Source organism: Anas acuta, chromosome 17 (assembly GCF_963932015.1).
Source record: "Anas acuta chromosome 17, bAnaAcu1.1, whole genome shotgun sequence".
Classification (NCBI taxonomy): domain Eukaryota; kingdom Metazoa; phylum Chordata; class Aves; order Anseriformes; family Anatidae; genus Anas; species Anas acuta.
The window spans coordinates 14,871,727-14,891,161 of record NC_088995.1 but is presented as its reverse complement, the minus strand read 5'-3'; the positions used below and the strand labels follow the sequence as shown (position 1 = coordinate 14,891,161).

Sequence of the window (19,435 nt, the reverse complement as noted above, 5' to 3'; positions counted from 1 at the left end):
ACTGTAACAGAGTAAGATCCAGGCACCTGCAAAATGTGCTGTGTCAATTGTGCTTTTCAGCCCCAGGCATGACTTGCCCTGCATACGTTTTGTCTTGCTCTGAACACATTTGTGTGGTGCTGTTACGCATGTAGTAAGGACTAAACCTTAGCTAGAGATTTCTGCAGTGCTGCTCATGTGCTTGTTGAAGCAGTCTTTTTGCTCAAGCAAGACAAGCTTATGGGTTTGGATCTACAGATACTCACTTCAGTATGGATAGTGGGTGACCCATGGGCTGGCCATGTGATAGGAATGCATCTAGCTGCGTAAAATGAGAGCATATAAACATTCTTGTCCCCTGAATGAAAATTACAACTTGGTGTAAAGATACATGTAGAAGATATGATGAGGTAAAGAGAAAATACCACGAGAATGTGTTATTTGTAATATAGGCAAATAAATTTACTCTGGCAAAGCCACCCTAAATTATTAATTCACGAGTTTGTTAAAGTAGAGAAAGGTAATTATCCTCTTAATTATAACAAAACAGTTTCCATATTGCTGTGCAAACAAAAACAAAACAAACAAAATAAACAAAAACAAAACAATCAAAAACAATTAAATGTATTTTCCGTAAATTTATTATGGTGATTGTAAGGACTACTCACTTGAAATCCATTTTTATTATTATAAATCATATAATTTTTTCCAAGGCTAAAGACCAGAAGGAAAGTTGTGGGAAAGAAATATGTTATATATGGGAGAAAAACTATCATTATGCTACTGATTGTAGTACTGATGGCTCAGTTGGTAGCAATTGCTCAGCTGTTCCAGAATGGGAGCAATAATCGAGGTGGATCAAGGACAACTTTCTTATAAAGAAGAAAACGATGCCCCTCTTGACTGCTTTTGATATCTATAGGTCTCTGCTATTCTTTGTGGAGACATTGCTGTTAGTTCCTGTGTCCTGTTTGATTGAGTGTGCTTGGTCTCCCTAAACTTTTCTTGTGTGCTCTGCTGGATATAATTCACTTCCATTCTAAATTTATGTGGAGTATCATAGTGTGGCTGTTATGGGGCTGGTACCTTCTGTGCCAGCAAGTCCTCTGATGTCCCCAATGCAAGCAGAGAATTAAGATAACAGTGGCCACTGGGGCTGTACGGCTGGTGGGCAATGCCAGGGCTATCTTACCCGAGCTGTGGCCAGCATGGAAAAATACTGGCTAAAGGCAACCTTCTTGCAGTCCTATAAATACTGGTTCTGAGCAAAGAGCCACTTTGAGCTCTCCAGGACCGCAGCGGGCTGTGACCTAGGATCTCCCCCTGAGGTGGGACTCATGTCTGTGTGTCCAGAGGCTGCTGCAAGGGGGGAGACCTGCTTTGTTGGGCAGCTGGGATCTCAGAGGGTGTAACTGAGTGGGGACTTGATACAAAGGCAGGAGTGTGCATACATCTCGGAAAGAGAACACCATTGGGCCTTATCTGATTACTGTGCTTTGTGGGAAGTCTCCTGTACCTGTGGGCCTTTGAAGCAGGTGGCCTTGTTTTTTCTCGGCAGCTGAGGATGTGGGAACATCTACTGAGACCATGACCAGAGCACACAAATCGTTCTGAAGAGATTATTTATGTGTTTACCTTAATCAAAAGCAAAACCACTTCATTCAGCACCCTGGGAATGCAAAAATGAGGAGAAAAGTGGTTTTCTTGATGAGATAAACACATTACAAGTTACTCATTATACATAAAATAATAAGATATGCCACAGGTTCCTGGGAGTTCAGGCTGGGAAATATGTCACTTGCCATGTTCCTCTCATTTCCTGTGTATTCATCTAGAAGGTACTGATTTAGCCTCTGTAATAGGCTTGTTACACACTTAAAAAGGCCCCAAATCCACAGCAAAGCTCTTCAAACTTTTTACAGCAAAAGCTGTACTGTGTGCTTATGTGTTTGAATTTGAATATGAATCAGAAGAACAAGAAAACAAGAACTTGAATTTTCAGTACTCCAGTGGGTAGATGAATAGATGAGTAAAGAGCAAAATAAGAGTAAATAATAAAAAAATAAATAAATCCCTAAGTAAAATAAAAGGCTTGTAATAAGCCTCGTTTTTGTGCATCACTCCAGGAGCAGAACCATCTGTCCTCTTGCCTCAGACACCATCCCTTTTGTTCGCATGGTCCTCTCAAATTTAAATTAACAGAGGAGAGTTTTAGGGATGCCTCATTATCTGTATTTTCTTTATGGAAAAAACTCTTAGTGCAACTTGATGTTTTCTTCACTGCCTAGGATTTGAGCAGGAGCTGGATTGGAAGAAAAGCCTTTTGGATATATTTTGCAGTGTGCTGTTTTAATTAGAGTATTGTCATCTCTTGACTGTTTGCAGATCTCCAAAGAGACATTGTGGCCTGCTGGGTTTTTCACTAGACGTTTGTGTGATTGATCTTCTTACTGTTTTTTTCCTATTGAGATTCTTTCATTTCTGGAAGCAGGTTTCCAATTGGGCTTTGGATGCTTCGTAAATACGACTTGAAATGGGGGGAGTAAAAAATGCTCTTGCCTTAGTGCATTATTTGTCTTTTCTGCACCACCTCTGCTTTTGTGGCAGGTGCTGGGCAGTGGCCAGGGCCATGGGACTATGCGTCGCTGCTTCATGCCAGTGCTGCCCTGGAGATGAAGCACTTGTGTCCTGCACAGATTTTGTCGCTTGTGTGGCACATCAGACCCTTTATTTTATTTAATTTTTCCCTGAAAGAGAGGATGGAGGGGGCTTGTTCTCAGTGAAATGAAGGGGTGCTTTGGAGAGATGCTGCCAAATCCAGCATGGCAACTCACAATATGCTGCTTTTGACTCACAGGAAATACTTTGTTTCAATGAAAGTGATAGAGAAGTAAAAACTCTAGGACACAAAGAGACGAAATGAGGGTAGGGTACTTGGAGAAAAGGAAGCTTCAAGCTTAGGCTGGTTCCACAAAGATCTTTTTGTTCTCAGTTGTACAAGCCAAATTCAAGCAGTTTGTACAGACCAGTGCAGTAGGAAGTTTAAACCCAACGTGACATCGAGTAGTCTATAAAGGGAAAAGTGCCTTTATCTTGTTTACTCTACTTCGTAGGTCTCCTTGGAACACTCACATTTTATCTTTCTAATAAAATCTTGCTTTATTTGAAATTAAATTAAAGTAATAACTCCTGCAATCACTCTCAAATATTAAGATCAACCTAGTATTAGGAAAGTTTGATGAAAACACAAGTGTTGGTTAAAATGCTGTGTAGAGTGCCTTCAGTTCTGTTTCCTGATTTTAAAGGATTTTCTTTTTCTTTTGCATTTTCTCAGCTGAAAATGAAACACAGAAGTTTAACAGTGATAATCGACACCTTCCTTCCACACCCTGCTCTGTTTGTATGTGCCCTGCTGAAAATCAGTTTGAAGGGTTGGGTTCTGAAGGAGAAAGGTTTGGTAAAAAGGGGTGTTGTAACATACTAGTTTTTTTGTTTGTTTGTTTAAGTCCCAGACTCTCTTTTTCCTCTGATTCTTTACTTAAAAAAAAAAAAAAATCCCTGCTTTCTTAAATCATTATTTTTATAAATTATGCCCCTCTCCTCTGATGTTTCAGTATATCAGGACTGCCAGACTTGATTGTTTTGTGGTCCGATGCAGAGAATGTCATTGCTTCACCCCCCACAATATATATATATGGAATTATTTTATTCTTTAAAACAAGCAGAGTTATATAATGTCTGTTTTGATGCCTCCAGTCAAACTGAATAAAACTAATTAACCTGATGTTCTGGTGTTGAAAGTAATTTAAAAGCAAATACAGTTTGGAAACCTAAGAATCGCCGTTTAATACCACTTTGTGGGAAACGTGGTAGAGGTTACTTTTCTCTCATAACACAGTTTCCATATTCTGCTTATGAACAGAGGAAAATGCCCTCAAGGTTTTTCTTGTCTTTCAGAAGTATTTTTTGAAAATGGACTTATTTAAGTAAATAACTAAGTAAATAATAATAATAAACTACTGCTCTTCAGACCCAGTCTATGTCAAAAGCTAAATTTGATCGATGGTATAAGTTTTGGGTGCTGTGAGCAGCATTGTAAAGCAGGAAAAGAAACATATAAAAATTGATATGTTTTATTGTCCATGTTGATTGCATCAGTGGTAATAATAATTCGTGTTGTATTTGTGATCAAGGTATGGCAGCCAAGGCAGTGTTTGGTGCTGTGTCTGAAATCATTGTTAGAAAGTGAGCTGATAGAGACTACCCTGAATTCTGATACAGTACTGAGGAACACTTGATCATTCAGCCTTGTTAGTTTATGCAACTGTTTGTGCTTCTTGGTGTTGCTTTCTCTGCAGTTGGGATCCTCTGGATGATGGTCAGTGAAAGCTGCAGTTTGGTAATGTGATGATAAATGAGGTTGAAGGGGGAGGTAAAGGGGTCAAAGCCCAAGGGACCCTGGTGCTCCCAGAGCAGCAGAGGTGGCAGAGCAGGGACAGGGAACATGGGCTTGGCATCAGAGGACTGCCAAATGGCAACAACAAGGGAAAGGAGGCCAGGGAGGCAGCATGGAGAGGGATGCTGTGAGGAGCAGTGGGTATCTGGGGAGACAGAGGTGAACTTCAAATGAGCAAGAGCAGAACAGAAGCAATTTCTGTTCATTTCTAAGGCCATTGCAAAGGAGCAAGACCAGAAGGGATAGATGTCACGTTCTGCTCCTAGTACATGTTTGTCATGTCCTTATCAAAGCAGTTTATCAACTGATCTCATTTTCAATTATAACCTGCAGAAGCATTCATATAATTAGATGTGCTGTTGTAATCCTTTTGAAAACAAAATACGGGCATGGTGCAGCTGATAAATTGAAGTAGTAGAAGCAGCTAATATATATCTTAATAAGTGATAAATCTAAAGTGTGTGTCTAATGAATTCTAATGGTATCTTTTTCTTTTTTTTTTCCTTCTAAGTTTATCTGGTATGGGCATTAGTAAACTTTGAACTTGATAATCCAAACAGAAGTTATTATATGTTGATCTTTTAAAATTTATGGTTCTCTTCAGGAAAAAGGATTAGATTTAGATGAAAATAGTTCTTCATCTTCTGCCCACTGAAAGCAGCTGTAAAGCTTACACTGGCTTGAGTCCAATTTATAGGTGGTTGTGCCCTGTGCATTAAACGTTTCTAGGGAGTAATCTGGATAATTCTTGGTCAAAAAGTAGTACATTGTACTTTGGCAAGTGTGCTGGCCACAAGAGATTGTGCAGGGACCTGGACACTCAACTGGGAGGCTGTCATTATAATCCAGTAGATGGGGCTAAAAACAATGAGCAGGGATGCGGCCACACAGAGGGGCTGTGCCAGGGAGCAGGTCAGTGGTGGCTGACGTGGGGATGCACTGGGAAGCAGCCAGCTCGAGATGGAAGTGTTCAAGGCCAGGCTGGATGGGGTTTGGAGCAGCATGATCTTGTGGAAGATGTCCCTGCTCATGGCAGGGGGTTGGAACTGAGTGGTCTTTAAGGTTCCTTCTAACACAAACCATTCTGTGAATCTGATTCTATGGAGGTATTGGCCTGGAGATCGCCTGGTGCGGGCCAGGGCTTGCTGCAGCTCAGGAAGTGTGGGTTAGCTGGGACCAGGTGCAGAGTCTGCACTGACACCTGAGCTGAGGGAAGAGCTGGGTATGAGCCTTCTTAGTTCTCTTCTCTTTGATCTAGTTGTTTTGAGTTTTTCCTGTTTAATAAGGTTTATTAATAAGGTTTGTTTAAGGTTTTATTGTGATGATATTTGGCTTTATCTGAATTACAAAGGCTTTTGGTCTTCTGTCTGACCCAGGAGTTTGCATAGCAAACTGCCCTTCCTCTTCAGGTATATGCTGTTCATATTGGCTTTATGTCCTCTCTCTCCATAGACTCCTGGACATCAGGATTTTCTTTCTAGCAGAAGAGATGGACAGAGATCCTTCAAAAACCTTGCTGTAAATCCTTTGGTGAATAAATTCTCAGCAAACACCAACAGCTAATTTCCTTCTGTGGGTGGAATGTGACAACAAGAGCAATGAAAGCAGAGAAATAAATGAATTTCATTCTTCAAACAGTGTTATTTGCAGGGCTGTGGGGTGATTTGCACTCTGTCTCCCTGTCTGGTCCAGATTAGGTGGGAAGCACAAACAGACTGGTTGAGGAACATGCAGGAGGATACATCCACAAGGCCACTTCCATGGTGCAATTTCCCTGACAGTTAATTTACTGCAGGGCTTACCACTTGGGATCTATCAATTCCCATCTTCCTTTTTCATCCAGCATGAAGTGTTGGACCGCTCAGCCAGGACGCCAGGCTTGCTTTACAATGTTTTTGTTCCTGAAGTGTTTTATGGTCTGTTCTACAATCAGGTTGCCCTTTGGATGATTCTTCCCTCCTCTTTTCTACATTCAGTGAACAACCTCAACTTGTTCTGTCCTGCTATTTAGCAGAGATAAATGGTTTGGGAAACAGAATTCTCCCAGTTCAGTTGACCATCTAGAATAAAATGATGAACACAGATAAAATTAATAAAAACACCAAATTGCTGGGTGGCTATTCCCATTACTGTATACAAGCTAGACAACATCCTCCTCCACCAGTTCCCTAATTTGATAAATGCCTTGAACTGATTTCAAAATGTGTAGGTTATTTTTAACCATGGTAGCAGAACCATCTGTATTGTATCTGATGAAGTTCTGTGATAGAACAAATTGATTTATTCTATCACCTTACAAGTTATACTAAGCTTTATGTTATAAATAAACTGGTTTGAAATACATGATGTCATTGAGCTTGAAAGTCTCTAGATTAATTCATGCTTAAAGGGTTTGGGCTTTCTGTATGAATTTAAATCAGCACAGATTGTTGTATCTCTTTTCTGTCTTTGTCTTGTGGACTGCAAACTCTGTAGGGTCAGGATTGTCTTTATAGTTGTGTTTGTAAGAAATACACAGAGCGCCCAACTCCAAGACTGGTGCTCTCATATGTTACAGTGATAAAAAATAAGAGCAATCATCAAAAACAGAATCACACATTTGATGGTAGGATTTTCAGAAGCACTGCAAGGAACTATGTGCCTAAATCCTATTTTTATAAAATACAGGGAATTAATTAGGAGCTCACTTCACTTGAGGTATAAGCAGTCCTGGTTATAGCAGGGGCAAGCTTTCTGCAGTGGCAAGTCAGAACTGAAGGCAGTTTGAGATCTCTGCTTTGATTTCTGTTCCAGGAGGTGGGCAGGGCATTCAGTGGCACAGGCCCTGCACTTACTCCCTTTGCCATGCTCCAAGAGTCACTGGGGCTCCTGTAAAAGTCCAGGGAGAAAATGCCTATACCGGCAAGAAGAGAGAATTAATGAAACGCTGGGAAGAATACCATTAAATCCTGTCTTGACTGCTTACAGGACCAGCAAAAACAGTAGCTAAAATAATGTAGGACTTCTAAAAGATGTGAACTAGAATTGCTGTCCCTGTTTTTGGGGCTAGTATGTGAGAAACATTTAAAACAAGAGGTTGCATAATGAGTGCCATGTATAGTGCAGATTTCACTGTAATTAAAAAGAAAATGAGCAATGCTTTAATTGAGATCTGAAGATTAAAAATTAAAATCTCAGTATCCTCTATTACTTATTGTCAGACAGGAATTACATTGCACATGTGTAACAAACCATTGCATTTTAAAAATGGAACCATAAAGAAGCTGCTGTAATTTAAAAGCAGCCAATTTGCTAGGAGTACAGTTTTCAGCTCTGTCACTTGCTAATCAGTCTGTTAAACATAATAGCCATTCTTGTCTGGAGGCTGTTAATCATGTTGTGAATGCACTTATCAGCACGTATTATAAATACAATACAAGACTTTCCGACAGAGGAATGGATGCAATTACTGTAATCAGTATACGTTTAACTACTGTCTTATCATACCATGTTTTTCTTTCCTTTTTTTTTTCCTTTTTTTTTTTTTTTTCTTTTAAGTAGACCAGTAATGACAGACTTTCTCTTAGTAAACATAAAGGACACACTTGAAAGTGTTGTTAAATCCATGGAGATGCTCAAATGCAACCTGTTGGTACAAAGGAGATGGCTGCTGGCTGGTTGAACCCTTTGTGGGCCCATCCGTGCTGGAAGCTGCTGTCTTTGAGGGTTGTGGTGATGGTGTTCAAGGCCTTTGAGCATTTTCACTGATGGGGTGGGAATTTGTTTGTGGAGGGATGGATTATATCATGGGGAGCTGAAGTTGGTGCATTTGAATTAGGCTACAGGAACTCAGCATATGGGTGAACTCTATTTATTTCTTTATTTTGCAGCGCTTCTCTATATCTAAATCAACAGCAGTGAGGGATCTCAAAGTTCTTGAAAGGGGATATTGAAACAGCATCAAAGCTAATTGCTTCCAGCATGACTACCGACCAGCAATGGGTATAAATACAGCTGTCTCAAAGAATGCCAGGACTCAACAAAATCTAAGGATTTCAGCTAAACAGTTTTCTAGGGCTTTGCATATTCTTGTACGGGGAGGAAGGCAGTTGGGAGGGGGGGCAGGAGGAGGGTGAGATTATGAAATCCTGAAAAGATTCAGGAAAGAGAGGAATAGAAGAACGATGATTTTGTAAATTCTTCTTTGCGTTAACCCTGCGTGCTAGGACTTGCGATATTTTCAATAGTGTAGCATGATTTGCAGTGCATGCAGGAACCTGCTTTTTTCCAGAAATCCTTTTATCTGAGTCTTTGTTCTTTATTACTGCTGGTATTTTTGCTTGGGTAATGTTTTTAATTGTAGCAAGGAAAATGAAAAAGCAAAACCATCCTCAAACTGGGTAATTATTTCAGTGGGTAATAGGGGAATCAGTGTAACATCATGTCCATCCTGGCAGTGTTTTTGTCACTGTTCTGTTTGGGTCATGCCTGGCTCAGATTCCCTGGATTGAAAAATGTGTGCCGTCCTCCGTGTGGTACCCGTGGCGGAGCTCTCCCCATGGCATCACAGTCTGCTCTGCCTCACACCGCTGAGCAGCTCAGCCCTGCTCCATCTGCAGGTTGTTACAGCCTTCGCTGCTGCGGAAATTCCTTGAAACGAAGTCTCGGGGGGCATTTTATGGTATAAACAGGGGAGTGGGGAAGGCGGGAAGTAACACCGCTTTTCCCCTTTCCATTTCTAATTATTCCTTTTTGGAGCCTAAATGAATTAACCTCACTTATTACTCACAGCCAGACTCATTTATTCATGGTATGACCTTACCTCTGAGCAATATCCCAGCAGCCCCCCAGTGCCTGCCATTAGCTGTCACTGTGTTTGAATTCATTGCATGTTGGGAAATCATTGTCTTGCAAGTGTGACAAAGTAATGATTACTCTTGGAGAAGGTGACCTAGAGATGTTATGTGGTGACCATTGTGTTGACCTTACTTGCATGCCATTAGAAAGTAATTGTGGAATGATTCTAAAAGGGAGAGAAATGTTAAATCCGCCCCTCTGCTTTTTGTTGTTTGGAGTGATCTTGGCACTTCTAGAGAAATTTGGATTCATTTGTAGGATAAAAATAGGCTTTAATGGAGTGGTGTACATTATAACTACTTGTTTCTCTCTCTTACTTGTAGTTTTGTTGTGAACATCAGGACCGTAAGCTGATCTCAGCGAACAAAGGGAGGAGGCACACAGTGCTATTGTAGATGGCTCTTTTCTGTTCTTACACTGAATGCAGGCTCTGCTCCACCCTCTGTTTGCTCAGCTGGATGAATTCATGTTGTTTATTAATTAAAACATGTGGAACTGATATTCATATGCCAGTTCCACATTTTTATTTTCTGTTAAGTGGGTATCAATACTGAGAGGAAAGGCTTTGCTCTCTTTTCACATAATTAACAGACTATAAAATAAAACAATCTTATGCACACCGGGCCTCTGAGGGAAGTGGGGGGAGAGGAGATCCTGTTGTGTTAATGCTAATGGACCACAACGATCCCTGCCTTAGCTTCTCTGAGGATGTTTTCATGGCTGTTTATTTCTTATCAGAAACATGAACAAGCCACGGGATACCCTGCACATTATCTCTTCATCTCAAAGCACATTAGGTTCAAAGATAGCTAGGTCTCATTATCTGCTTAGTCTTGTTTAAATCTGAACAAAATGTAGGAGGAATAAAATAATTCTTGCTTATGTTCCTATTTTGATTCGTTCTTTATTTTGTGCAGGTGGTATTGTAGTAGCTTCTACAGTAGATTCATGAGTTCTGTGCACTCTTGGAATACTTCAGAACAAACCTCTGTTTTTTAATTTTCCATTGTCCTTGCTAACTGCTTGGCATTCTGTTACTTGTTCACACCCTCTGCCCATTAAGCAGAGGATTAAGTTCAAAGTGTCGCATTAGGCTTTTAAGATCCTCAGGAGTAGAGCACCATTTGTCACTGTTTTCATGCATCCTCCAGTGAATAAGGTCTGTTAGTGCCACAGTGCAGCCTGTCTCTCCTTCCCTTTCATTCATAAATGCAGTGCATGGTGAGTTTGCATCTTTAGATCCCCTCTGGTTGATTTTTTCTCCCCAAGGTGATCCAGGTGTCAGCCTCAGCTGTAATTCTGAAATCAAAACAGCAACTGGGTTGCTAGTAACTTTTTCCTAGGTCTAATTGCATTTTTCTTTACTGGTGCATTTGCTGTATACAAATGAGTCTGATCAATTACTGCTAATGCCAGGCAAATAAAAAATTGTAAGCTTTTTAAAATGCCAAGGAAACTTCTTGTTGGAAGTGTGGTTTTAGTTGTTAGGGTTCACCCAGGTCACTTATCCAAGCACTTCTCTCTTAGGAAAATGGGGAACCTGTGTATGTGTTTGTAAATGTAATATCCAAGAGCCTTGCATAACTGCATGAGCTCAACAGCTGTCACATAGACTCACTCTTCCTGGTACCCACAATAAATTTGGAAGAGTGTACAGAGAAATTAAACTGTTTCATGTCTTCCATGTTGTAGTTGGCTGGAGAAGAACAAGACTGAAAGAAGCATCTTCAGCTATGCAGAGCTGGTAACCAAAAACCTAGGGCAGGGATAGTGGGGTACCTATGTGAGAGATTGGCCTTTTTCTTCTGCTTAATTACCTGCAGGAAACACACTTCTTTGGCTGTTACGTGGCGGCATTATAGGCAGGCTGAGTCAGTACCATTGCATTGCAGTGGGTTTCTAACAAGTAACTTTTGGGGTCAATCACTGGCTCCACCATCAATTCTCTGGGTGACCCAGTACGTTAATTCTCTTCAATTTGGGGTGAACTGAAATGTTTGCTGCACAGACGTTAATGTGCAGCTTGGCAGAAGATACATGTCTTGGGTTATTCAGCTGCAGCGCAGGCAATGGTAAAAATAAGTGTCTCTGAAGTTGTATTCTCGTTCATTTAAAGGTCTTTTGAGAGCCTCTGAAGGGAGATGTTCTTTGTATGGAAGCTCTGCATTGCAAAGATGTTCTTATATCACTGAATTTTTTAGTCACTGGTTGTTTAAAAATCCATCATTGCTTTATGGTGTATTTCGGCTGCCTGCACAGCAGTGTGAAAATACACCATGTGATTACAGTATCACATGGTATGTAAATACGTAAGGATCTCTGAATAGTTTCAAGAAAAATCCTAAGTACCATTTGAGCTGTGGTATTTATTAACTGGGTAGGATTCAGCATAAATCTTTAATCAAAAAATCATTTGTTCTTTTATACAAAAATAGCTCCCTCTATATTTGCATCCAACATCAGCTATATACCCTGGCCCCTGTTTTTCTTATTGAATGTGTTTGTTATATTTCCCAGCAAGATGCTTTCTCCTGGCAGAGAAGCTTTATTTTAAGAAATACACAGCATAGCAATAAAGAGGTTCTAAATAGTAGTCAGAAAAAAATATTCAGTGCAATCAAAGTGCTTTTTTAAACCCCAAAAGCTTACATGCTGTTTCAAAAGGGGAGAATCATGACAAAGGAACAAATGGAGTCCCAATGCCCAGCATAGTTACCAATGGACAGCACCAATTACATCCATACTGAATTTGGTTCTAAAAGTCCTATTTTGTTAAAGGCTAGCTAAAATAGTATCTAAGGACTCTTTTACCAGAAAAATTTCTGTACGCTGTCACAAAGTTAGAAGCAAATAAAAATAATTGAGGTAATTGTCTCAGTTGTCTCCAGGGTTATGAAGATGATGTTGATAAAAATAAAGTGGAAGTTATTGCAAGTTGTTAGTGAGCAGCACAGTTGTGAATTGGCAGTAGAAGAAGCTGCAGAGCTTAAAAGGTTTGCTCATTATCTAGATTTATTGTTTTCAGTTGTGGGAAGATGTTGGCTAAGCAAAAATAACATGAATAATACCTGGTCTTGTGTGTTTCAAAGAAAAATTTCTTCTTATTATTATGTCTTTTCCTAGGTTATTAAAAATTGCTGTGTCAAAACATGCATTCTTAACAGATTTAACAGCTTGGATTTATCCTATTTAGCCACGGATATAGCCCATGCACCTGTGAAGAGTGTGAGTTCCTATGGCAGTGAAAGAAAACTAAGATGAGGCACCAAGACATGTTTTGAAAAAGCCTGTGGTTGGGGAGCAGTAAACTAGACAACAGGAAGAAGGACGAGTGACCAGGGCTTTTTTCTAGCATTTGTCCCTACCTCACAGCCCCAACTGTGCAGGTTCCTTCAGCAGAACAAATGCCTCTGGGGGCCATGCAGTGAGTGGCAGCACCACTGTCATCTGAACATTTCCCTGCTGATGCAGAAGCTTGCAGAAATTCTCAGGACACACATGGAGTTTTCCCTGGTTTCCAGGGACGTTCATCTATGCTGCAACACCTGACAGGTATGCCTCTACCTGTGTGCACTGGGCTCCAGTCAGGCTCACCTCCAGGACTGGTCAGGAGAGGCTCTTCGTCAGCAAACTGGCCATGGGGGCCATGGGGAGGGGGGAGAGGCGTGAGTAGGCTGCTTGTATCCAGCTCTGTGTCCTTACAGCATAATGAAAATGGAATGCCCTGGGAAAGAAGGGCTTAGGTTGGTAGGTTTTAACATCCATTATCATCAGCAAGTCAAACATCATACAGAACACAAGATGTAGTGTTTCACTTCGGTAAGTTGTTCTCAAGTAAGATATATACTTCAGGATGTTGTAGCTGGTAGAAAATATTCTGGATTTAAAGGCATTATCTGCTGCCAGTTCCTGTTAGCCAATGCCCATATTCAGGAAAACAGCACTCAGCAAAGTACATAGGTTGCCAGTATGCAAATCTTTGCAATTTGGAGAGTGGATGTGGCTCTTTTAGCAGGTATTAAGTTTAATTTCCTTCATCTCAGACTGCTGGGATCTTAATTTCCTTTGGGGGAAGAAGGTCAGGACCTATAATATGGATCTTTTGCCCAAGAGGTCTTGGATGTGGATGTCTGCTGCTTTGTTTGATTTCAGCAGGAAATTAGGGTCATGAGTATTTACAATCAGTTGTTGTAAAGCCCCCTGTTGGAACTGTTTGCTCTTCAGTAAACCATGCTTATGAAATTAAGCCTCTTGAGATCAAAGGAGTGAGAACTGTGTTACTGAAATATTTTATAAACTAATGTACCTTGCTTATATAATCCTGTTCTCATTAAATTGGGTGGCAATTTGTCAGAGAGAGTAAGAATTGACCATTATTAATATTGAGAAGATTCCAAGCAATGTGGTACCAGACATTTTGTTATCTCCAATTACCTAGTGTCTGCTTTGTTTTTTAGGAGTTTTGTTTACACTGCTGTGTGCCTCATAAACAGTTTGCCATTTACTGAAAATGTTATTTTATGAATGAATGAAACTCATGATTTCCTGTAATAGCCAACTGCACTAACAGAAGGTTCTGACTTATTTTCAACTAAATTGTCAATGAGGTGGCAGCAGGAGCCCGCAAACCCTCCAATTGCTGGGGCATACCGAGCTGATTGCACTGTGAGTGTCCTCTGCCGTCCTCCTTCATTCATGGCTTTCTGCATATTTTGTTCTCTCTAAAATGATGTAGGGCAGGCGCTTTGGCTTGGTTAGCAGTGTAAATCTTTCTTAATAGCTAATAATAGGCATTTGTTTATTTAAGGTAACTACTAACCATTTAGACTGTCACTGCCATCATAACATCAATCAGTGTATATCATTCCAGTATTTAATTCAATAATTCCATGTTTCGCTTAGACAAAAATAGGAATAAATTTAATTTGTTAATATTTCAATGCTGGGTGACTTTTTAGTACTTAGTAAAACCTCTAACATTAGCACTACTGTGGACACTCACAGTGATCTGTAATTTTATAAGATGAACCTATGCAGTATTGATTCTTAATAAGGTAATAAATGAAGAGAAACAAATTCTGTCAAGGTTCTTTTTAAGATTCTGATTCTCTCTCTCTCTCTATATATATATATATTTCTTATGTTTGCATGCACTGGCAGATCCAGGAAAAAGTCAATCGGAATAAATTTAGTAAGGTAACACAGTAGTTAGCCCTCCAACAATGGTATGAATCCTGGTGTTTATAACTGAAAGAGGCTCTGCCTCTGGGTGGAGTGCGTGTTCCTCTATGGCTTTAAGGCACGTCCAGAAGAAATGCTTCAGGTTCAATGTGGTGAGCTGGGCAAGGTGTTGGGCTCTGCTTGCGTACAGCCACCTGCCTCCATGTCTCTTGTAGCATAGGGTCCAGTTCTGGGGATTAGCAACATTTCCCTGACCCGATTAACTCTTGTTTGCATTCTGGTTGGAGCTGCAGTTGGGTTTTACTTTGGCATGGCTTTGCTGTTCTGTGTATTCTGTGCTAAAATGCTGTGTTCCAGGTCAGGTTGACAACTGTGCCCACTAAGTCTGCTGTGTACAGAATGATGATTGTATATGTTATAAAGCTTGTAAAGGTTACTGGGGACCTGGTTTGTACGCATCAAACATATCTGAGTCTTGACAACAAGAAATTCTGCAAAAATGTCAGGTTCTTGAAGCACCAGCAGAGGCAGTGTTGTGAAAGTACACAGACAGATTATAAATTGCAATAGGAGGAAGGTCTACTTGCCAGAGCTTGTGAGAGGAAATAAATCCAAGCCCATGGTTTCTTTTTCTCCTCTCACCAGAAAGAAAAATGTCTAATGAATGTCTCATGTCTGAAACACTGGGCTGGATTCATCAAAGGGAGTTAGTAATTACCAAATTGAGAGAATCATGAAGCGCTTTTCTAAATTTGAAAGACTCATCAAGAATAGATCAGGAGCAGGCAAAATTAATAGTTATGAACTCATTTCCATAGAAATGGACTTATTAGCAAGGATGCCAGCTGCCTAAAATTATACGGTCTTTTCATTGTGCTTGCAGGAAATAATCTTTTTTTATAAAAGGAATTTTGACTTTTTATTTTTTATTGCTCCTCTAAACTCTAGCTGGGGCTTGGCAAAATCCTTCTAAACTGGGCAAAAACTTCACTGGACAATAGAAATATTTAACTAAAAAGAGAAGAAAGATGTGAAAAGGAGAAGTGATTTATAGTCCTTAGATTCCATCAGGCTCTTCCCAATAGTGCAAACTTATTTCAGAGAAAAATGGAGTAAGTCTCAAGAAAAAGCTGAAAAATCTTTATAGGATAAAGTTTGGTTTAGTGGGATTTAATGGCTGATTACAGCATGAGTTACAGTCATCATCTTCTCAGCGAGTAGATTTTCCCACTTGTAGCATTTTGTCTTCAGCTGGTGGTTACAGATGACAGTGACCACAAAGCCCAACATTGGTCAGAAGCTACAAATCAGAGCGAGGAAAAGCTGAAGATTTGCCATGGCAGGGTGGAGTAACTCCTTTTAAAAAGGTCTGTAGTGCAACGCTGCATATCAAGGAGAGGAATTTAGATACAGGTATTGTGATGTGGAGTTATCAGCTAATGGAGCTCACAGCAGTAAATGCTAACCCGTAAGGTCTTCATTATGATTTAATTCATCTGTTTTTACTTTGGCAACTTCCATCAATTTCAGTGGAAAAGGCAGTGGTGTCTCACAAGATATTACAGAGAATGGTTAATAAATTGCAAGAATTACAAATCTGATACCAATCTGCCTGATAGGAAAGAAACCTCTGCAGGAGATGCACTACCCGGTTGAAAGGCTCTAGTCTGAGCCAGAAAGACACTCATTTTTCATGTTTCATCATGGGGCCATTATAGCTGTATTCAGTGAAGAGACTCTGAGCAAAGAGGGTGGATTATTCCACGGGGTTCTCTGTGACCCAGATACTGTAACATTTAGCATTGCTTGAAAGCCCAAGCTTTGTCCTGAAGAGGAAAAAAGGGAGACTATAGTTTTGAGAAAATCCATTGACCTGCTGTTCTGAAGGTAACTGGAAACCTGCTGGTGAATAAAGGAGTCCAGAAAGTCGAGTACTTGTTTGCTAAAAACTGTTCACTCAGTGGAGAAACTCTGTAAGGGAATGCTACTTAGATACAGTAAATGCTGTGCTTTCAGCACAACTCCATATGAAAGGTGGATCCTTATTTAATATTTGTTAGTATCACATGCTACGTGGTTTGCTTCTGAGACAAAGCAGAAAGCATTTGGCAAGCCCTGTTGTGTTCTTCCAGAGATGAGAATTCTTGGAACTGGGAGCACCACCTGCTCCAGGAGGTCACCTTTGCTTTCGTTTGTATGTTACCATTAGTTAGATCTCAGGAAGGTTTCTGTATCTGAGTTGCTGCTCTTTTCTAGATGCTTAGTGGCTCACTTCCAGTCCAGGAGTGCATAAGCACGTCTGTCTTTAAATGAAACTTTTCTCTTGTATAGCAATACATTGAAGGTTCCTTGCTGTGCTAAGGATGCAATGAAGGTCTTTGCATGTTTGTAGGCACAAGAGTCATGCTTCTCCCAAGCAATTACTTCTGTTTGCTTATATAGGCAAGACACACGCTTTTCTTAGGGAGATCTGAGTCCTGGACTTTCTTAAAAGTATAAAACTACTATTACTGTTACTTTTGAGATGTATAAAAGGAAAAACAGTAAAGGCATATTTGAAACATGATGGACTGAGCTGAAAGAAGAGCCAGTCACTGGGACGTACAGAATTAATTTATCAGTGCAGACTTATCTGACACACTGTTTAAGTGATGAATCCAAAGCAAAACCCTCCATCAATGGTTTTGTTCAGAATTTGAAACTACTCGTGCATGTTTGTGAGTGGCAACTATTGGATTGAACAGATTGAACCTAAACTGCAGATCCAAACATACCTTGACAGGCCTAATATCCACATCCATAGTTAGCATAAAGCTCATCTCAAAATATCATTTCTGCATTGTGAGCAAATTCATTTTATGTAATTTAGATAAAACAAACTGCCAGAAGTGATGTGGAAGACTGTGAAGTTGAGTGCTCAATTGTGATGCCCACAGTGGTTACGCTTTTTAACAGAAAAAGGCTTAATTACATCCCTAGTACTCTGTAGTGATATTCCTCTTAAAGGGCTTTTGCTGTTTGTCTGGTTGGCCACCCAAAAGATGCCTTTACAGCTTCTGTTTTTGCCTGGAGGTGGGTATTATCTTCTGTTAGCATGGAAAATATTTATCCTCCAGGTATTGAAGCATATGTTTGTGTTGTTTGTTGTCAGAAAGAAAACATGAAAATCAATAATTCCTGTTTAGATTTTTTTTCTTTTACAATGTGCCTTCAAAAACATATGGCAAAAATAGTTTCTGCCTCTGTGCAATTGGGAAGAGGAAAAGAGTGTTTAAGTGTCTGTTCTTTGTAGCAGCAGACTAAAACTTTCTTTGAGCACAACTCTTAGTGTCTTTGAGGGCATGTGAATAAATGTCCCATGGAAGAGGACCAAGGGTGAAAGTACAGAGAGTGGGTGGTGCTCAGTGCCTGCAGGCACAGGACACATCCCTCGGCTCTCGTTCCTTGTAAGAGCACATTCAAGATATTAGAGTGGCTAGCATGCTGCAAGTTCAAATTTTATCCTATTTTATGAGCTTGGACTCTGAAACTTCAGAAATACTGATCAAATCAGTTGTTTTTTCGATGTAATATGATTGGGTAATATGTAATTCGATGTAATATGGTTGGGTCAGCAGTCAGGTTAGCTGCCTTTCCAGTCTGCCTCTGTGCTTTGCAAGCTGCATCAGATCTCTGCAGTGCAGGTCTCTGGCTGTGGGATCGGGGCAGGAATTTGTATGTTGCTTTGTAAAATACCTTAATTTTTGTGGAAGTAAAGCACTGGATGAACGGATGTCTATTTTATAAATAGCTCCCTGCTGTTGATTGCTGATGGTTAAGCCTTGGTGTCTGTTTTCTTACCTGTAACTCGAAGATAAAAATATCTGTCTTTCTAACCTGAGGACTAATTATTAATATTTACATATTGTTGGACCAGAGGAGAGAGCTAAGTGTTGTTGTTAACAAAAGGAGAATTGGTTTTTAAATAGAGCTTTGAATGCTATGCATTTACATCAATTTCTTTACCTTTAAGCTTCTATTCCCGGATGAGAAATACGTAATGATCACCATACAATTACAAGTCTGCATCACTGATGCAAAGAATACTTTCATGAATCGAAAATAAGGAAATTCTACCCCACATTCATCATCCTGTATAATTTCCGCAAATCCATTTTTTCACTGAGATAAAAACAAGTTTGCATTTGAAAGACTTGTTTTTCCCCAGAAAAGCTCATTTCTGATACTGCATGAGGAATGGTCAAGTATTCTGTTGTTTTGGAGCATCAGTATTTGCAGCAACAACATTATAATAATGTTATATTGAATAATTTAGCAAAATCTGTGCAATGCAGTTCCCAGGGTTTGAGTTTTATTCTGTAGGTTCATCATGATTACAGAGAATGAACGCTTGAGTTTAATGAGTGAGATGAATCCATGTCAGCAAACTTAAGGATGTACAAGATGTACTGTCACCTTATCTTTTAAGTATATTGCCCAGTGTGTAGTTTGATTTAGGTTTCTGTCAGTGTCTTGGAGTCTGCATGTTGAATTCAATGATGAACCTTCTGTTGAATAGGAAAGAGAAGTCAAAATATATTTTGTTATTAACATCCTACTGATGTTTCTTTTATGGGCATTCTTTTTTTTCTTTTTTTTTTTTTTTTTTTTTTTTTTTTTATTCCAGAGCAAACATCTCCTCCTATGAGATCCTGCAGATGGACTTTGAGATTGACAATGCTAGCAGCCTGGCAGGAGCCCAGCAAATTACCTGGCAGGTGGAGTACCCTCGAGATGACTCCCTGAGTGAACTGGTGGTCTCTGAGATCTTTGTCAGCCGAACAATGTTTGCTGGAATTGTTCCCCTTGCGATGGTAGGAACCTGCTGCTGCTTCTTCTTGCTAAATGTTTCTGTTGATTCTCAGTAGTATTCAAGGGAATGTGAACCATTTCATTGTGTGCTACTTCCTATGCACCTGCCGCAAATGATTGAAATGCAAAAAA

At 39.9% G+C, this 19,435-nt stretch overlaps 1 protein-coding gene across 5 annotated transcripts in view; it reads left to right on the top strand.

The window, feature by feature from the left end:
* LOC137841206 (transmembrane protein 132B-like) overlaps positions 1 to 19,435 on the top strand; it is a 272,117-nt gene that overhangs the window by 165,017 nt on the left and 87,665 nt on the right. For 4 of the 5 annotated variants that reach the window (XR_011088487.1, XM_068653887.1, XM_068653886.1 and 1 more), the window contains one exon: positions 19,119 to 19,305. Coding sequence is in view for 4 of the 5 variants with exons in the window: in XM_068653887.1 (XP_068509988.1) it covers positions 19,119 to 19,305 (187 nt within the window). In the remaining variant the exon portion in view is untranslated. Of the gene's footprint in view, positions 1 to 12,498; positions 12,824 to 19,118; positions 19,306 to 19,435 lie in introns of those variants that run through there. The other variant, XM_068653889.1, reaches the window with a different exon arrangement.